The sequence below is a fragment of the Muscardinus avellanarius genome (genome assembly GCF_963383645.1).
Source record: "Muscardinus avellanarius genome assembly, chromosome: 14".
Taxonomy (NCBI): Eukaryota; Metazoa; Chordata; class Mammalia; order Rodentia; family Gliridae; genus Muscardinus; species Muscardinus avellanarius.
Window position 1 is genome coordinate 81,662,361 of NC_137800.1, and position 18,859 is coordinate 81,681,219.

At 43.7% G+C, this 18,859-nt stretch overlaps 5 protein-coding genes and 1 pseudogene across 6 annotated transcripts; 2 read left to right on the plus strand and 4 right to left on the minus strand.

The window, feature by feature from the left end:
• Positions 1-3,458: 3,458 nt before the first annotated feature.
• Positions 3,459-3,756, minus strand: LOC308272906 (histone H4-like; annotated as a pseudogene). Its single transcript has one exon. The product of its transcript is annotated as a histone H4-like (transcript).
• An 826-nt stretch (positions 3,757-4,582) lies between these two features.
• Positions 4,583-4,993, minus strand: LOC308272882 (histone H3.2; the record flags this gene model as incomplete). The annotated part of the gene is made up of 1 exon (XM_080709918.1): positions 4,583-4,993. The coding sequence occupies one exon, from the start codon at positions 4,991-4,993 to the stop codon at positions 4,583-4,585; it is 411 nt and encodes a 136-aa protein (XP_080566044.1).
• A 990-nt stretch (positions 4,994-5,983) lies between these two features.
• On the plus strand, positions 5,984-6,364 carry LOC308272895 (histone H2B type 1-F/J/L; the record flags this gene model as incomplete). Its single annotated transcript, XM_080709932.1, has 1 exon — positions 5,984-6,364. One exon carries the CDS (start codon positions 5,984-5,986, stop codon positions 6,362-6,364), a length of 381 nt encoding a protein of 126 aa, XP_080566058.1.
• A 5,167-nt stretch (positions 6,365-11,531) lies between these two features.
• LOC308272886 (histone H2A type 1) lies at positions 11,532-11,924 on the minus strand (the record flags this gene model as incomplete). The annotated part of the gene is made up of 1 exon (XM_080709923.1): positions 11,532-11,924. The coding sequence occupies one exon, from the start codon at positions 11,922-11,924 to the stop codon at positions 11,532-11,534; it is 393 nt and encodes a 130-aa protein (XP_080566049.1).
• A 403-nt stretch (positions 11,925-12,327) lies between these two features.
• Positions 12,328-12,708, plus strand: LOC308272897 (histone H2B type 1-F/J/L; the record flags this gene model as incomplete). Its single annotated transcript, XM_080709934.1, has 1 exon — positions 12,328-12,708. One exon carries the CDS (start codon positions 12,328-12,330, stop codon positions 12,706-12,708), a length of 381 nt encoding a protein of 126 aa, XP_080566060.1.
• Positions 12,709-18,212: 5,504 nt separating this feature from the next.
• Positions 18,213-18,524, minus strand: LOC308272905 (histone H4; the record flags this gene model as incomplete). The annotated part of the gene is made up of 1 exon (XM_080709942.1): positions 18,213-18,524. One exon carries the CDS (start codon positions 18,522-18,524, stop codon positions 18,213-18,215), a length of 312 nt encoding a protein of 103 aa, XP_080566068.1.
• Positions 18,525-18,859: the final 335 nt, after the last annotated feature.

Here is an 18,859-nt window from a genome sequence, read left to right on the forward strand (position 1 = left end):
CAGACTGGGTCCTCTTTCCCAAGTCAGGTCCCTATTACTGACGCCCTCAGTGTGCTCTAAATGGTAAAGTCAGGCATCCGGAAAACAGCCAGGATATTACAAATAATTCATGGGTAATAAAAAGAAAAACTACTGCCTCAATTGACACATCGGTTTTGTTTGCTTTTTCCTTAGAACTTGGAGGACACAATTTTGAAGACCACCTCTACAATTAGAAAACAGGAGGCAAAAACTCCTTGGAGGTGCTGCCTCTGCTGGAAGGAGGGTCCGTTCTGGACAGTGGCCACAGCAATAGCTTCCAAGTGGTCAAAATCTGTCTCTAAACTCCAATTCTCAGCCTTTCTGGAAGTTAGAATGCTGAAAGTGTATGGCCTACACTTCAGTAATCAGTGACAGTGGCTTCAGGCCAACCAATTGTGCTAAAGTTTTTAATTTTAAAAACTGGAAGTATTCTCAGGCATAGATCCGTTGCTTACCTAAGAATGCTAGGACATTTATTCATATATAAGCTTAAAATATATATGAATATATACATTTAAACATTATGTTAACCAGTCAGCCTGCAAGTAAGGATATAAACGGTTTTTTCCTTTCTTTCTTTCTTTCTTTCTTTCTTTCTTTCTTTCTTTCTTTCTTTCTTTTAAAAAAAGGTTCTAAGCAGGGTGTTTGTGGCATAGGTTTGTAATCCCAGCGTCTGGGAGGCTGAGACAGGAGGATCACACAGGTTCAAAGCCAGCCTCAGCTACTGTGTGAGGCTCTCAGCAACTTAGTGAGACCCTGTTTCCAAATAAAGTATAAAAATAGGTGTGGGGGCATAGCCCAGAGGTACGAAAGCCCCTGGGTTCCATCCCCAGTACTGGGAAAAAAAGAAAAGAAAAGAAAAAAAGGCTCTATTTCTGGTAGAGTTTTAAGCACTGTAGACATTTAGAATTGTTTTACAACAGTGGTGACAAAAGGCTTTCTACTCTGTCATATTTTTAGACAGAATAATGTTTCCTCTCTTCCAACACTACCCACATCATAACCCCCAGAACTGGTGAATGTTTCTTTACATGGCTACATAGCAAAAGGAACTTTGAAGATATTACTAAGAATTTGGAAGATTAAGAGATGATCCTGCATTTAATGCATTGGCCCAATATAATCAGGAGGGTCTTTCTAAGAGATGGCAGTAGAGCCAGTCAGAGATGTGATGAGGTTAGCACAGATTTTACTACCCTTTGGAAGGTAAGGGGTAATAATATTGGCTACCTTTTGTTTCAGTAACTTCAATCGCTTTTCTCAGCTTGAGCTTTCTTGTATCCTGGAACATTCTTGTCCTGACACCCTGACAAACATCAGATCTTGAGTAAAAAGCCAGCTCCTCTTCTCCAGCTACCTTATCTAAAGTAACAGCCCATTCCTCAACTATGACATTGCCCCAGTTTATATCTTCCGATTTTTCACTACCTAAAATGACCCTCTCTATACATTTATTAGTTGTCTACATACTGGCTACTCAGAGCATATATGAGTAAAGATAGAGGAAATATGCACAGAGGAAGCCAAATTTCTTTCAATCTAAATCTCTCCTACATGCAATGTTATAATGAGATGACAATCAAATATTTGACACAGAGTATAAGGATAGCAGAGCAATAAGAAGCAAACCCTCAAGTCTGGAAAAACATTTTTTTTTTAACCCTGTGAGTCTGATTGGACTTAAGTGTAATCTGAGAGCAAATCTGTTACGAGCAAAGCAGACTTTTAGTGGAACTAATATAGGCTTCTCTGAGAACACGTGAACTAAAGTAGTAGGCATTAAGGTGACCAGTTGATCTCACTCTGTAGATCCTGTCAAAGTCTCTTAAGTCCTCAATTCTCTGAATCCACAGTTGTAGATATAACATCCATATTAAACATAATACATCCGTATTCTCCTTTAAAAGTTCTTTGGTATGTGAGTGAAATTGAACCCATTTCTCAGGAAACCAAACAACTGTACAGGAGCAAAACAAAAAATTCTGAGGCTGAAATGTGTGGCATTCTTTCTAGGCCTGATGCTGGCAAGGTGAGAAACAGACAGCTAGAAAGGGTTGGCCAGTATTAAATGGTCTCTGCCGCCTTCATTGTATGTTAGGTCAGTGAAGTCTGGAATACTACCTTTCTTACAGGGAAATAAGTAGGATAACCTGTAACTTGTTCATGGATGCTAGCAGTAGACATAGCACTCCTGGCTCTTGACACACCTTGGTAACATGCATATCACAGCATAAACTCAATCAAATTACAGAAGGCTCTACTTTCACAGGCAACTGCCAGGCCTGCCTCTGTCTTCATGTACCAGTTCCCAGTCACCATGGTATTAAACTGCTCAACCTTGTGTCCTCACATTGGTAATGTTCAAGAACACTGCCTGAAACACCCTATTCCAAATCCTTCCCCTTTGGATACCTGTTTAAAAACCCCAAACAAAGCATCACAGAACAGAAACCCTGCTGTTGACAAATCTGCTGGCACATAGGTATTCTACATTCACCTGCTTGACCTATCTCATGATGGCAACCAAGGTGCCTTTCAAAGAACTTTGCAATCAGTTGAATTTTTAAAAAATATTTTAATAAGCCGGGCGTGGTGGCACACGCTTGCAATCCCCGCGCTTGGGAGGCTGAGACAGGAGGATCACACAGGTTCAAAGCCAGCCTCAGCTACTCAGTGAGGCTCTCAGCAACTTAGTGAGACCCTGTTTCCCAATAAAGTATAAAATAGGTCTGGGCGCATAGCCCAGAGGTAGAAAGCCTCTGGGTTCCACCCCCAGCACCACCAAAAACAAAACCAAATAAAAAATATTTTAATAAAAATAATAAAAAGATAAAAGATCAGATGTGAGGGCAGCCTCAGTAACTGAGTGAGGCCCACAGCAACTTAAGAATGTTTCAAGTAAAAAATAAAATGGGAGTGCAGGGTAGCTCGGAAGTATAATGTTTCTGGGCTCAATTTTAAGGTATCACCAAGATAAACGTAACCAATAACCTACATGGTGCGTTTGTGTGCATATTATGAGCCTTGATCCACTTAAATGGATGAGTTGCCACAAAACTATCCCAAAATTTAATTGCTAAAAATTGCATACATCCTTAATTACTAAGTCATATTTCAACGTTTTAGTCACTAAAATTTAGTGTTTAACCTACATTGCAGTGCCAACTACCTAAATGCCTATTAAGGTTTTTTGTTTTACATGAGAACCAAAATAAAATTTGCATACTTGCTAAAATATTGAATTCTCACAATATGAGAAAATACCTAACGGAAACAATCCCTATGAAACATTCCACATTGTGGTTCCAAGGATTCAAGAATCCTACCCAAGATTAAGGACACAGTAAAAACAAACTTAGTGTCAGCTCAAGAGAAAACGTGAAGTGGCCCTGAAAAGAACCATTTGCATCTGTCTACTCCAAAGCCTGTCAGCAGTTTTAGCCGCCAAAGCCATAGTGGGTGCGGCCTTGTCGCTTGAGCATAGACCACATCCATAGCAGTTACAGTCTTACGCTTTGCATGCTCGGTGTAGGTGACCGCATCACCAATCACATTTTCTAAAAAAAAAACCTTGAGCACGCCGCGAGTCTCTTCATAAATAAGGCCTGAAATGCGTTTGACACCACCGCGCCGGGCAAGCCGACGTATGGCAGGTTTGGTGATGCCCTGGATGTTATTGCGCAGCACCTTCCGGTGATGCTTAGCGCCTCCCGTACCCAGGCCTTTGCCACCCTTACCACGTCAAGACATGTTGTATAAAAACTGAAAACACTGGGAGAATGCGGACGTACTGAGAAGCAGCTGCTAATATAGTAACAGATCGGACCTTGTTGAAAACCAGAAATCCAGAAAAGGCGGGAAACTGCCTTTGGTTCCGCCCATATCTTTAATATAATAAATCTTGGGAAATAGAGCGATTACATACATATTCTTGATCATTTTGTGTAGTAGAGAAAACAATGGAATTTATAATCAAATTGGCAAGCAACCATCACGGTGGAAGGCAATACTGATTTTGGACTGTGCACCTACTTTAGAACTAAGTCATCTTAGATAACCGTTGGTAGTGGTTTTTCCCTCAGAAAATATCCTTGTGCATAAGGGGAGTTGTAAGCAAAATGACATTTTTACTCGGTAAAATTCCTGCAGCAAACCGTTAAGAAACACGGATCAGTGAAAAGTTGGATTTTGACATTAAAATTACTGTTAAAACTTGTCAACTACTGCTATAAAGGCACGCTAGCTGACTTCCGAAAGCTGAACACTTGGCCTCCCTACATTAGAACGGGATTAGCTTCTGTAAAGGAAGACACAAAGACACTGGCAGATGATCGTTTATAAGGTCAGATATAGGAATGCGGGTCAAAGGGCAATTTTTGAGAACTAGGTGAGGACTAGGAAAATAGAATAGCCCATAAACAGCGCATTGAGGTATCCCCTACAGCGAAATTGCAGCGGGTTCAGGATGAATATATGCATAGCAAGACAGCTCTTTGGGCTGAAAAAGTAGGTGGCTCTGAAAAGAGCCTTTGGGTTTACAGTTCACAAAAGTACAAAGAGATTAAGCTCTCTCCCCGCGGATGCGGCGCGCCAGCTGGATGTCCTTGGGCATGATGGTGACGCGCTTGGCGTGGATGGCGCACAGGTTGGTGTCCTCGAACAGCCCCACCAGGTACGCCTCACTCGCCTCCTGCAGCGCCATCACGGCCGAGCTCTGGAAGCGCAGGTCGGTCTTGAAGTCCTGCGCGATCTCGCGGACCAGGCGCTGGAACGGCAGCTTGCGGATCAGCAGCTCGGTGGACTTCTGGTAGCGGCGGATCTCGCGCAGCGCCACGGTGCCGGGGCGGTAGCGATGGGGCTTCTTGACGCCGCCCGTGGCCGGCGCGCTCTTGCGGGCCGCCTTGGTAGCGAGCTGCTTCCGGGGCGCTTTGCCACCGGTGGACTTACGCGCAGTTTGCTTGGTACGAGCCATATGGACAGCAGTGCAGATCTAGACACAAAGGTCCTCTCGCCAAGTATTTATAACCGTACAACGCTCCTGATTGGTCCAAATCTTCAAATTTCGCGCCCGGAATTAAGTAACGTTTTAAGCCTCGTCATTGGCTACCAAGTCTCAAGTTAGAAAATGCCGATTAACTGAACAGTCCTCTTATCTCCAAAGCGTTAACTACTTGCCCTCGTCTACACATTATATATATTCACACCATACGCTCTAACTTTATTTTAACCCTCTTTTGAAAATTAGTGGAAAGAGACGGAAATATGTTTACCAATTCTTGAGAAGTTTCAAGAATGTGCATTTCAACGTGCCTGGTGCCGCTCAGTTGTCTTTTTCATTAAATCATCAGATTTTAAGTAGATGTTGAGGCAACACAAGCACTCTATAGTTAAAACCCCTAATACTGATATGACATTAACTTTCTAGAGAACACTGAAATCACACTCCTCTTCAACCATGGCGATCTTTTGTTGGTTAAAATGAAAGACTGCTGCCGAGGTCATCAGAATAGCGCCTGTAGTTTATTTTTGGAAAGTTAAGACTACTTCCTATGTTATTTCTTAATAGTTGTTTTTCGTAGTGTACTTTAAAACCATAAACTGCGACGTGAAACGGAACTCACAAACTTGTATCTGGCGTATGATTCCGTCTAGATCTGCCTGGATATAGGTGAACAGACCTCACAATTAGACATTATTGACAGCACACTAGCTTAATATTTTTAAGTGAAAATGTTTCTTCACACTGGCTTAAAAGAAGCTAATTTAGGATAGGCTCCAAAAGTAGCCAATCAAAATTTACATTTGAATTCACCTTATTTGCATACAAGCTTTCTATTGGATAATATTGTCCAATCGCGGAGGGAGAAAAATTATGCCTTATTTGCATAGGAAACCTACAAAAATAGCCCTGAGATGGCAAACTCATCTGTGCGAGGTTTTGGTAACTCTGTTGAACATAAACATGCCTGAGCCAGCGAAGTCTGCTCCGGCCCCGAAGAAGGGCTCCAAGAAAGCCGTGACCAAGGCGCAGAAGAAGGACGGCAAGAAGCGCAAGCGCAGCCGCAAGGAGAGCTACTCGGTGTACGTGTACAAGGTGCTGAAGCAGGTCCACCCCGACACCGGCATCTCGTCCAAGGCCATGGGCATCATGAACTCGTTCGTCAACGACATCTTCGAGCGCATCGCCAGCGAGGCTTCCCGCCTGGCGCACTACAACAAGCGCTCGACCATCACGTCCCGGGAGATCCAGACGGCCGTGCGCCTGCTGCTGCCGGGGGAGCTGGCCAAGCACGCGGTGTCCGAGGGCACCAAGGCCGTCACCAAGTACACCAGCTCCAAGTGAGCGGCTCCTGCCATTGCTTATCCAACCCAAAGGCTCTTTTCAGAGCCACTCAACAGTTACAAATGAGAGCTTTAACACTTGATGTCTCTACCTGTCAAAAGCACTAGGTCAAGTGTTAGAGCAGTTTGCCCAGCAACATTAGTTTTATGAGTTCCTATAGTCCCTCATCTGACGGGAGCAGCAAAAGTGTGGATACCATATCAAGAAAAATATGATGAACTTGGCTATAACATATGGAAGACCTCTGTACTCAACTAAATGTTATAAAGCTGAGTTTCAGAAGGCATTGCGAATAGAACCTAAGCTTGGAATCCCAATTCTGGATCTTTCCCATGGACTGCTAATATGGAGTAAACAGGGTGTTCTGAAGCATGGGGAAATAAGTTTACATACTATTATTTAGGTTATATTGTTGGGTATAGTCTGCATATTTTAATATTCATGGGATGCTTCTGAGTAATGAGTAGTTGATTTCTACAAAAACAGCCTTCAAACCCCAGAAAAGTGGCATAAGCAGCTGTTAGTCTTAACACGCCAGACGTGATGTTCAGCAAAGCTAGTAGCATATCTCATCTCTGTGACTTATAAAACTAATGATTTCTGTTAAGACAACACCAAACAGTAGAAGCAATATTCTGGGGGCTGAATCAGGTAAAAAGTACTAGTCTGAAACTAGGCTAGCTTGTGTATTGTCAAGGTTAGGATTCTATATTCCTACGTGGGAGGCTGAGGTCTTGTTTTGCTACTTTCATTTGACATTCTTGAGAAATAGCTATGTTCTTCAGAGATGCATCTGAGCTACAAAAGATGCATATTTACAATTGTAAGCCCTTTGGGTAAAAACTCAACAGATCGTTGTGGTCCAGTTGATGAAGGATGGAAGAAATAAGTAGGTAGAAAGGAGACAGACAGAAAGGAAAAGTAAAAATAGAACTTTAATATAAGAACCTGGAGCTGAAGTGCTTCAGCCTCTAGTACACAAACCAGTTCTCTTTTCCAAGCCTGACTCTTCCATAAATTCTTGGGAAACCTGTAGATCCTAGAGTTAACAATATTTCCGAGAAAACCTATAATTTAGGATATCCCAGCTTATGCGTGAGTCAACTAATGAGGACTTCAATCCAAGATCATCCACCCTAAGGCTGACCAGACCACCAGACCATCAGGAAACGCCTCAGGACTACTGGACTGAGATCATCCATCCTAAAGCCGACCAGACCACCTGCCCACCATAAACTGCCTTGAGACTACGGGACTGAGCTCTTGCTCACATGCCTTCTCTAGCCCGCCCCTCACGAAAGTCCCCTAATAAGAAGAGAACCCTGAATTTTCCAATATGCCTTCCTCATCTAGAGGTGGCCCACATTCTCTCTTGAATGTGTTATTTCCTTCCCTTTTCCCAAATAAACCTCTATCCATGTCTCTAACTGGCACGTGCTGAAATTCTTTTCTGTCACGTTAGCCAAAGACCCTGCAGATATGAGTTCCTTAGCTGAGAGCTCACCACAACACATTGATCAAGGGCTCAGTTTTAATCCTAGTCTTTACAAAGACTCCAGTCTAAAATGACTAATCAAACCAGGCGTGGTGGAATACCTTGTAATCCAGCATTCAGGAGGCTGAGACCCTAGGATCGAGGTTCAAGGACAGCCTCAGCTACTTAGGCCTTCTACAACTGAGTGAAACCTTGTTTTAAAATATATTTAAAAATAGGGCTTGAGGTGTATCTCAGAGGTAGAATGCCCCAAGGTTCCATACCCGGTTCTGCAAAAAATAAATATGAAATAGGATTGAGGATGTAGCTTGGGTTCAATACTCAGTGCCAAGAAGAAAGAAAGAAAGAAAGAAAGAAAGAAAGAAAGAAAGAAAGAAAGAAAGAAAGAAAGAAAGAAAGATTACAAACTTTTCTGGAGATCAAGTCCTATGGCTACCACCTCATACTTTGAGGTCAGAATGTTCCTTTGTGGTCAGTTTAGCCACTAATCACTTTTTGGTGCGTTCTGTAAGTTCCTCAGGTGTTTAACATTTTAGTTAATGTTTATCCTCTTGTAAGCATGTATTTGAATGCTCTGCTCACCTTAACTAAGGAAGCAAGTTCCATATAACTTGTCTTCCTTTCGGAGGTCTCCTTTTACCCTAACAAGTACAGTAAAATATAATGGATCAATGTTGATGATGTTGAAAGTTGATGAGAAGCACATAGGCCTTATTAATTTTTCCCCATACATTCAGAAATGTCATATATTTTTATATGGAAATATCTGGGAAGGAAAGTGACAAATTGCTGAATAAAAGCCATGAAGTACTTCTAGCTGGATACCCAAGTAGGACCTCGTACAGAAAAGTCTTCGTGTAAAGACGGCCTCTAGATTGTCTCCCACAAGGTCCAGAACAGTCCGTGTTTGTAGCATCTGTAAAACCTGATACTGCCAAATCACCGAAAGCGGTGCCTTGCCCTCAGAAATTGCTCTAAAATCCAGGCACTATTTCACACATTGCAATGAATTAAACAGTTGTCTTCAAGTAAGCCAGAAATCACTCTGTTGGAGGCCAGTACTTCAACCTGAAGACAAACTACAAGAAAGCCTACTTCACAAAGTTTACTTCTTGCTAAGCCTGGTCAGTCATAGGATTGGAACTTAACACTGTGTCATCCCTGTGACCTACCTATGGATAGCTTATAATAAACGTGCAGTTTACAAAAAATTCACAAGTTCACAGGAGGGCTCTTTGAAACAAAATACCACCAAAACAAACTAGGCTTTGAAAAATTTGTGCTGTTGAGAACCTAAGACAAACTGGAAAGTTTCAGAATACTAGCCCTGGGTGGGGCCTCATAGCACACCTTCCTAACAAGTTGCCAGATTATACCTATTCTGCTAGTGGGTAAAACACACCATAAATCTAGAAGGTACAAACTTGGGATATGCCTGGAGTTCTGAAGTGAGTCCTGACCGAGCTTGGCATGGTGGCCCACGCTTTTAACCCCAGCATTTGGGAGGCTGAGACTGGAGGATCGCGGTTCGGGGACAGCCTCGGCTTAGTGAGGCCCTCTGCAATTCGCAAAACCGTTTCAAAATAAAGAGTAAAAACTAAGGTTGGGTGTGTAACTCGGAAGTAGAATGGCCCTGGGTTCCATCCCCAGCACCAAATTAAAAAAAAAAAAAAATTCCTTATGGAGCGGTTCAATTTGGATTAATAAACTACTAGCAATTAGGCATAAGAAAGCCAAACTGCTTCAGAGCAACAAGGTTTCAGAGACATGAAGAAGCAGACTGATATCCAGTTAAACCACCAATGTCCAATCCTGTAGTAACTGTAGAACTCCACACCCCACTACAAACATCCACACGATGTAGTGTTAATGCATTACCAGCCCAGGCACACAACCGAAAATTCCAAATCCCAGACCATGTCATGGTGCTTAAATTCACAAACTTCAGGGAAAGACTCATAAAGGACTGGCATGTCATTACAGCTATTTTCAGGGAAGTGGATGGCTCTCATAAAAGACTGCACGGTTGAAGTACTTTATGCCCTCTCACCGCGAATGCGGCGCTCGAGCTGGATGTCCTTGGGTATAATGGTGACTCGCTTAGCGTGGATGGCACACAAGTTCTTGTCCTCAAAAAGGCCAACGAGATAAGCCTCACAGGATTCCTGAAGGGCCATCACCGCCGAACTCTGGACGCGAAGGTCGGTCTTGAAGTCCTGCGCGATCAGCAGCTGGTGGACTTCTGGTAGCGCCGGATCTCGCGCAGAGGGCTATGCGGCTTCTTCCCACGCGCGGCCGGCGCGCTCTGGCGGGCAGCCTTAGTGGACAGCTGCTTACCGGGAGCTTTGCCCCCGCCCCCGGTGGTCCAGCGCGCAGTCGGCTTGGTACCAGGCATTACAACACAACTATACAAAGAAAAGCCTCGAACTATGAGCCTAAAAAGTTGTCATTACTCAGAAATATTCTGATTGGTCTTGCTGCTTTTCAAAAGTCCCGCGACCTAAAGTGGTTGGCTGAAGACAGAACGCGATGAGTTGTGGTGAATTCCTGTTGACACTGATTGGATGAATTACTCCTTTGAATTATTCCTTTTCCAACACCCTCAGTTTTTCTTTATATAGACTAGGGAGCTCATTTCCAAACTTCTAATTCCACAAGCAGCAAATTGTGCTCTCCCTACCGAACCTTTTACAGGTCTTGAGAGATGCTGCGTCTTAGTGTGGTGTGCTGAACGTAGACTACCTTGAGAACTATTGTATTTCGGCTTGCCTTTGGGAAGACGGCGGGGGTGGAGAGGTTTTTGGTTTTTTTTTTTTTTTTTTTTCCTTCAAGCCATTCCGTGAAACCGACGCGCAGGGTTTCTGGGTATAATACCTGGTTCGTCGCCAAAAAAAAAAAAAAAAAAAAAAGCCTCACGCCCATAGGTGGACTCGCAACAATGGCAAATTGGGATGGGTGATGGCCCAAGCGCAGTTTTGCTTCGTTTCAGGATTTGAAAAACTCGGGCTTGCAGTCGAGAGACTCCTTTTCCGACTTTGGGTCCTAAAGACGTCCCAAACCAACATTCGCACTATCATCTTCCCAGGGAAACTCTTGCTTCCCAAAGGTAAGTTGTTTGCTTCGGGAAGTGACTTTCCTTCCCTAAAACATATTCTAACATATTAAAGGACACAGTAGTCAACTCGAGGGTGCACGTAAAAGCCGATTTTTCTGGGGAAATCTACTCCAACTTGCTACCACCCAACAGCACTATAGTCTGCACTTGCTAACACCACGAAGGCTTCCATTTTAAAACGTTTTCCCTGACTTCAAAGTAGTGTGACAGGACTTGTAGACAACTATGGGGTGACTTACAGTGAGCTACAACCTAAGGTTTGCCGGGCGTGGTGGCGGCGCACGCTTGTAATCAATCCCTGCGCTTGGGAGGCTGAGACAGGAGGATCGCCCAGGCTCAAAGCCAGTCTCTAGAGTATAAAATAGGTGTGGGAGTATAGCCCGGAGGTAGAAAGCCTCTGGGTTCCACCTCCAGTACCACCAGAAAAAAAAAAAATCTAAGGTTTACGAAATACACAAACTAGACGCTAAATTGTGTCACAAGCTCTTAAACACGAAATTGTGGATGGCTCTGAAAAGAGCCTTTGGGTTCAAAATGTAGCTGCAGGATCAACTGCTTCACTTGCCCTTGGCCTTGTGGTGGCTCTCAGTCTTCTTGGGCAGCAGCACCGCTTGGATGTTGGGCAGGACGCCGCCCTGCGCGATGGTCACCTTGCCCAGCAGCTTGTTGAGCTCCTCGTCGTTGCGGATGGCCAGCTGCAGGTGTCGCGGGATGATACGGGTCTTCTTGTTGTCGCGGGCTGCGTTGCCGGCCAACTCGAGGATCTCAGCGGTCAGGTACTCCAGCACTGCAGCCAGGTAGACCGGGGCGCCGGCGCCAACCCGCTCGGCGTAGTTGCCTTTACGCAGCAAACGATGGACGCGACCAACTGGGAACTGCAGCCCGGCGCGAGAGGAGCGAGTCTTCGCCTTAGCGCGGGCTTTGCCACCCTGTTTACCGCGTCCAGACATGACGAGAATAGAAAAGGAAAAAATGAAAAAGAGAAAGAGACACGTTTCCTAAAGAGCTGCTAGCTAGGCCTTTATAGTATAGGGTGGTTTTGTAAACCATATGATGCCATTGGCTGAGCATAAATTTCTACCAATCAAAAGACAGATCTCAAAAAGGCCACTTCTAATTTACCTAAAATATTCACGTTCAAAGGTCAGGTTGCATAAGGCGGGGTTACATGAAAAGCCAATTAAATGTAGAATTAAAAATAGCCTATCAGAGCTTAGGATACTAAAAGAACCAATCAGAGACTCAGAACTCTACAATCCTTAATTTGCATATAGACCAAATAAGTAGCCTGGCTGGCTTTCACTTCCTCTCACTACTGGCGTTCCTGTTGGAAGTAAACGCTTGAATTTAGACATGCCTGAGCCAGCGAAATCCGCTCCTGCCCCGAAGAAGGGCTCCAAGAAGGCCGTGACCAAGGCGCAGAAGAAGGACGGCAAGAAGCGCAAGCGCAGCCGCAAGGAGAGCTACTCGGTGTACGTGTACAAGGTGCTCAAGCAGGTCCACCCCGACACCGGCATCTCGTCCAAGGCCATGGGCATCATGAACTCGTTCGTCAACGACATCTTCGAGCGCATCGCCAGCGAGGCTTCCCGCCTGGCGCACTACAACAAGCGCTCGACCATCACGTCCCGGGAGATCCAGACGGCCGTGCGCCTGCTGCTGCCGGGGGAGCTGGCCAAGCACGCGGTGTCCGAGGGCACCAAGGCCGTCACCAAGTACACCAGCTCCAAGTGAGCGGGTCCTGACTATGCTCCTTGAACCCAAAGGCTCTTTTCAGAGCCACCCACACCATCCATTTTAAAGATCTGTAACCAAACTTGCTGTTAAAAAGAGGTTAGGATCTGTAATCGCTATTGGGGAAGTGTTTATCCTTTAATTACTGCGTGGGCACCTGCCTCTTTTGTCCAGTTTTCCTTTAGTTATTTACTCCCGAAACAATTTTGCCTGCCCTTCTTGGTGTTCTGGGTATTCTCGTTTTAGCTTTTGTATAGTAATCCTAAACAGACTTTATGACAATGGTTTGTTATACTTTACCTTTAAGAAAATCAGACTACGAGCCCTGTTTTCTTTTACTTGGAAGTGTTTTTGCTAGATTGCTCAGTTCCCAAAGTAGGTTTCTGATTCTCCAGTCAGAGCCTACCAAGAATTGAGGATACCGGCCATGTGCCACCACTCTGTTTTTATCCTACAACCACTTCCTAGAAAATGGAGCCTAGTTTTACAGCCGAATAGTCTTGACAAAGTTAAATAACTAGGGTTCTTACACAGAAAAACTACGGCCAAAGTCCTGATTCTAACGATTATTTCCACTCTATTAGTTAAGGTTTTTTCTTTTTTTTTTTTTTTCTTTTTTTGCAAGCAGGAAGCTAGTTTAGTAATCATCGAACTGAAGCATTTAAGTGCAATTGAAATAAAAATAAAAATAGATGTACATATTCTTAGTACAACACACCAGCAAAAACAAAATAAAAATATAGAAAAAAACACGTTTTGGAATTGGAAAATCACCTTGGTGGAAGCTTAACTTTTCTGGAACATGTGCTAGAATATAAACCTGAGCCCATTTTCTGCTTATGAGCTATCCCATACCGTCTTTCAAACTAAGAGAACCTACCTAATCGTATCCGCAAAATTTACTAGGAAAATATTTCAAATGAAATAGTAGCCTTCTTTCAACGATGATTTGTACATACCACTTGGAATAAAGCTTTCAACAAAACCCTCCACTGAGAGAACAAAGAAAGGGGCGGGCCTCCCCGAAGAGAGTTCCCGCCCAAGTTCCCACTCTGGTCCACTATGCAAATGAGCGCGGAAAGTGCTAGGATTTGATTGGTTGATTGAAAGGCACAGTCTGGGTGGCACTATAGGAATTCCCAGAGACTGTCCTAGCGGTTGAAACTAGGGCGGTCTCTGACCGGGCCTGCAGAATTTGTGGTTCCTGCAGCCTACTGTCTACATAACTTACTATTCGGCAAATGGCTGCCGGCTGCAGTTAGTATTTACACCCTTTCAGCCACTGGGACCTTCTAGGAAGCCTAGCTTTTCTTAGAGCCCACAATGGTCAGATGGTTCGGGGAGTAAGGAGGGAAATCTGGAAATTCACGGAATTGAATGGTAATTTTCTTTAGCATTTACTTCTTTTTTTTCCCGCTTCCTCCTGCTGCTCTCTTTGCGAACCTCACTACATTTCTTTTTTTCTCTCCGCTTAGTTGTTGGATTTTATCTTATATTTCCAAACCAGCATTCTTCGGATGCACTTCCCCATCATAACACACGCCTGAGGAGGCCGGGCCGGCTGGAGACCATCTGTCCCGGAGACAGGCGGTCACTTCGGAGGAAATTGGTGTAAGAATCTTTCCTAAAACCTAGAAGGATACTGTCACACCACAGAGCAGAGGCGTTTACATGTTGGGGTACTCTCTGATTGAAGTATTGGCTAACGTCTAGTTATCCTTTATAGTAAAATGAGTTTCTGAAAAGGACCAAAAAAGTCACTATCTCCCATCAGCCTGTGAGGTGTCTGTATGGAGGGAATTCAGAATACAAAATATGGCGCCTTGACATACTGAATATTTTAACCTGAAGTCGTTTGAGGAGGCCTTGTTAGTTTTCCCCTGGTTTATTAACCTTAGTTCATAGTCTTTGTCCTCTATTAATCCAAGATTGTCCACTCTTCCCCCAGCATGTAAACAGATTTAGCAGCTTCTCCGGGTATTTTTCTTATGAAGGTTCCTATGTCATATAGAACTCCTGTTAAATGAGTGTGTGTGTATGTCTGTGTGATCCTTACTGATCTGTCTTTTCTTGCAGGGTCCCTGGTCAATGAACCCCCAGATGAGTAGAAGGGAAAGGTAGTCCCCCACCCTCTACAAGATATCCTAGGTGTGTCTGTGTCCTCCATTTGTCTTTCTGGGGTAGAGAAGCCGGCAGAACATTGAAAAATCCAGAGAAAAACAATCACAGACTGAAAATAGTTAAGTATCTTAATTTGTTACAGCTGCCATCACAGAACAGGATGGGTAGCTTAGACTAGTTTATTCTCTCGTAATTCTGAAGACTAAAAGTCTGAGGTCAACCTGGTGAGCAATTTTCCTGTGACCCTCTCTTCTTGGCTCATAGATGGCTATTTTCTCTGTCTTGAAAGGGTCTTTCTACTGTGTGTCTGTATCTTAATCTCTTAGAAAATGCAAATTGGATTGGATTAAGACCCACCCCAATAATCTCATATTTCATCTTTAAAGATCCTATTACCAAATACAATCACATTTTCAAATATTAGGAATTCAGTATATGAACTGGAGACCGATATAATGCAGCCCATAATGAGAATAGTGATAATGCTTCTTAAAATTAACTAAGATTCACACAGTTGTCTCAAATTCAACAATATCAATACTGGCCCCATTATATATTCTCTCATCTCCACTTCATTGTTCAAGGTTAAAATCTTGTACTAACCCTAGTATACTACCTTTCTTTTTTTCAATGTATTAGATAATATATAAAGTCCTTTTGATCTCTACCTTTACTTTTTAAATATTGCCTTTATTTCTGCTATTAAAAAATAGAAATATAAATGTTTAAGAGTAAAGTCTTTTGTGTTTTTGTGTTTTGTTTTTTTATGGTACTGGGGTTCCTGGAAACCCTTCTACCTCCGGGCTACACTCCCAGACCTATTTTATACTTTTATTTGGAAGCAGGGTCTCTTACCTTCGAACCTGCAATCTTCCTGTCTCCGCCTCCCAAGCTGGGGATTACAAGAGTGCGCTACCACGCCCCGCTAAAGAGTTAAGTTTTGACCTGAGTGTGGTGGTACATGGGTGGGACAGGACAGGAGGATCCTAGATTCAAGAACAACTTCAGCATCTTTGTGAGACCCTCAGCAGTTTAGGAGCAACTCCATTTCAAAGTAAAAAATAACATGGGGCTGTGGGTATAGCTCAGAGGCTGATGTCCCTGGTTCAATTCTCAGCACACACATACACAAAAAGAGAGTAAGATGTTTGCTGGCGGGCATAGTGGCAGATGCTTGTAATCCTAGTACTTGAGAGGCTGAGACAGGAGGATCACAGGTTTATGGCCAGCCTCAGCTGCTTAGTGAGGACCTTCGCAACTTAGACCCTGTTTCAAAATAAAGAATAAAAACTAGGACTGGGAGCATAGCTCAGAGGTAGAATGCCCAATGGATTCAATCCCCAGTAACACACACACACACAAAGGAATGTGGTTTGCTAAAAATGGATTTCATCCATTACAAAGTACTACATAGATATTAAAAAATAATATTATAGCTGGGCATGGTAGCACATACTTGTAATGCAAGAACCTGGGAGACTGAGTCAGGAGGATCACAGGTCACTGCCAGCATCGGTTACTTAGTGAGGCCCTCTGCAACTTAGTGAGAGCCTATTTCAAAATAAAGAATAAAAATTGTTCTCTATTTTTTATTCTGGGGGTATACCTCAGGGGTAGAATGCCCGAGTTCAAGTCGCAGTACTGCCAAATGAAATGATGATGTAAAAAAGTAAACAAAATATGTTTGTGGAGTAGAATGGGGAAAAGAAAGTTGCTAGCAGGAATAGTTGGTGTTGCATGCTTATAATTCCAGTATTTGGGAGGCCAAGACGGGAAGGCTGACAGTTCAAAGCCAGCCTCAGCAATTTAGGGAGGTTCTCAGCAATTTATCCAGATCCTATACCAATTAAAAAATAAAATAGTGTGGGAAACATAGCTCAGAGTGTGAGAAATAATTATGTCTTTTCTGTCAAAGGAATAGCTTGATTTGGGCTCCAGTTTGTAAAACTACAGTTGTGTAACCTTATATGTGCTTATATTTTTGCACAAGATAGTTTATTCTCACCTATATTATATTTTTCACACACATCATATTAGGCCCAGGAAAGAGAGGGAAAAAAAAAACCAAAAAGATTAACAACAAAATTTAAACTGCTGTTAACATTCTGGGTAAAAGGATCAAATCCTCTGAAAAAATATTTATTTGGCACTCAACAAAGTATTTAACTTGAAGAAAAGAGTATTTAACAAATAGTAGCTTCTGCCTCAAAGCTTTCCACATCTTAGTCCTATGTTAAGAAAAATAAATTTACTCAAATAATTATTGAGTAATAACTATATCAAATGTACTAGAGTCCTACAGTGGTAGCAATGCCTGTAATCCCAGTGTTTGATAGGCTGAGACAGGAGGATCGCAAGTTCAAGAACAACCTCAGCAATTTAGTGAGACTCAGCAAACTAGGCAGACAGACCTTGTTTCAAAATTCAAAAAGGGATGGGGGTAAACCGGGCCTGGTGAGCACACTTGTAATCCCTGGGCTTGGGAGGCTGAGACAGGAGGATCGCGCAGGTTCGAAGCCAGCCTCAGCTGGCTTAAGAGACCCTGTTTCCAAATAAAATATTAAAGAGGTCTGGGAGTGTAGCTCGGAAGTAAAAGACCCCTGGGTTCCATCCCCAGTACCACCCCAAAAAAAGGTGGGGGAGGGGGCTGGAGGTGAAGTTTAGAGGTGGGTTGCTCATGTTTAGTCAGTCGCCAGTACACACACACACACACACACACACACACACACACACACACACACGTGTTGTTAGGTCCTCTTGGTATACAAAAACAGAATAATTTTTAATTCCCTTCTAAAGAAATTGAAAACTACAGACAGAATTATGAACCACTTAGCCCTGTACTTTAAGCATGTTATTTACAAAATGCCCTACTGACCTTGAAGATCAATGAGAAAGTTAAACAAAATTTAGTGTAAAGACCACAAAAAATACAAGAAAATGTTAAGACATAAATACAAAATTTCAAGCCGTATTTACCTGTTGGGTACTCTTATCTAGAATTGTACACCCAAAGCTAATAAATAAGTAGCCATGCATATGAGCACTCTCTATCCTCCACAAAAAGAACCTTTGTAAGTATTACGTGTACTAATTCTTTTTCCAGTACTGGGGATTGAACCCAAGGACATTCTACCTACCTCTGAGCTGTACCGGCAGCCCTTTATTTTCAAAGTCTCACTCATTATATTGCAGAAGGCTTCACTAAGTAGCTTAAGTTGGCCGCAAAACTGCTACCCTCTGGTCTCAACCGCTTGAAAGGCAGTTTAATGCTATCCTGTACTTTATATAGTAGTCAGTAATAGTGCATGAGCTCTTTTAATGAGGGATGTGGGCGGCCCTGAAAAGGGCCTTTGTGTGAAGACTGGAGACCTGACGGAGACTCAGCCGCCGAAGCCGTAGAGGGTGCGGCCCTGGCGCTTGAGCGCGTAGACCACGTCCATGGCGGTGACGGTCTTGCGCTTGGCGTGCTCGGTGTAGGTGACGGCGTCGCGGATCACGTTCTCCAGAAAAACCTTCAGCACCCCGCGGGTCTCCTCGTAGATGAGGCCTGAAATGCGCTTAACACCGCCACGACGTGCCAGGCGCCTGATGGCGGGCTTGGTAATGCCCTGGATGTTATCGCGCAGAACCTTCCGATGACGCTTTGCGCCACCTTTTCCCAGGCCTTTCCCTCCCTTGCCACGTCCAGACATCTCGAAAGCTGTATTGAAGTTTCCTAAATGCGCTGAAAGACAAAGACAATTCCTTTTTATGCACAGTGTGCGGACCTAATTGAAGACAGAAGGCGCGCAGGTCCGCACCCGCCCTCGCTTGGCCCCGCCTCCCGGAGGTCGGCCGAGGTGACGTCACCGAGGGCTGTTCCCGGCTGTGCGTGCGCTGGCCGAGCGGCAAGTCCTTTGTCCCGGGAAGCAGTTTTCTAGCATTTTAACTGCGCCAGACGAGAGAAATGAACACATTTTAGAGATTATCATTGGCCCTAGGAAGCCAGCCCCCCGGTGACTGAAGAACGCTGTAAGAACTGTAATGG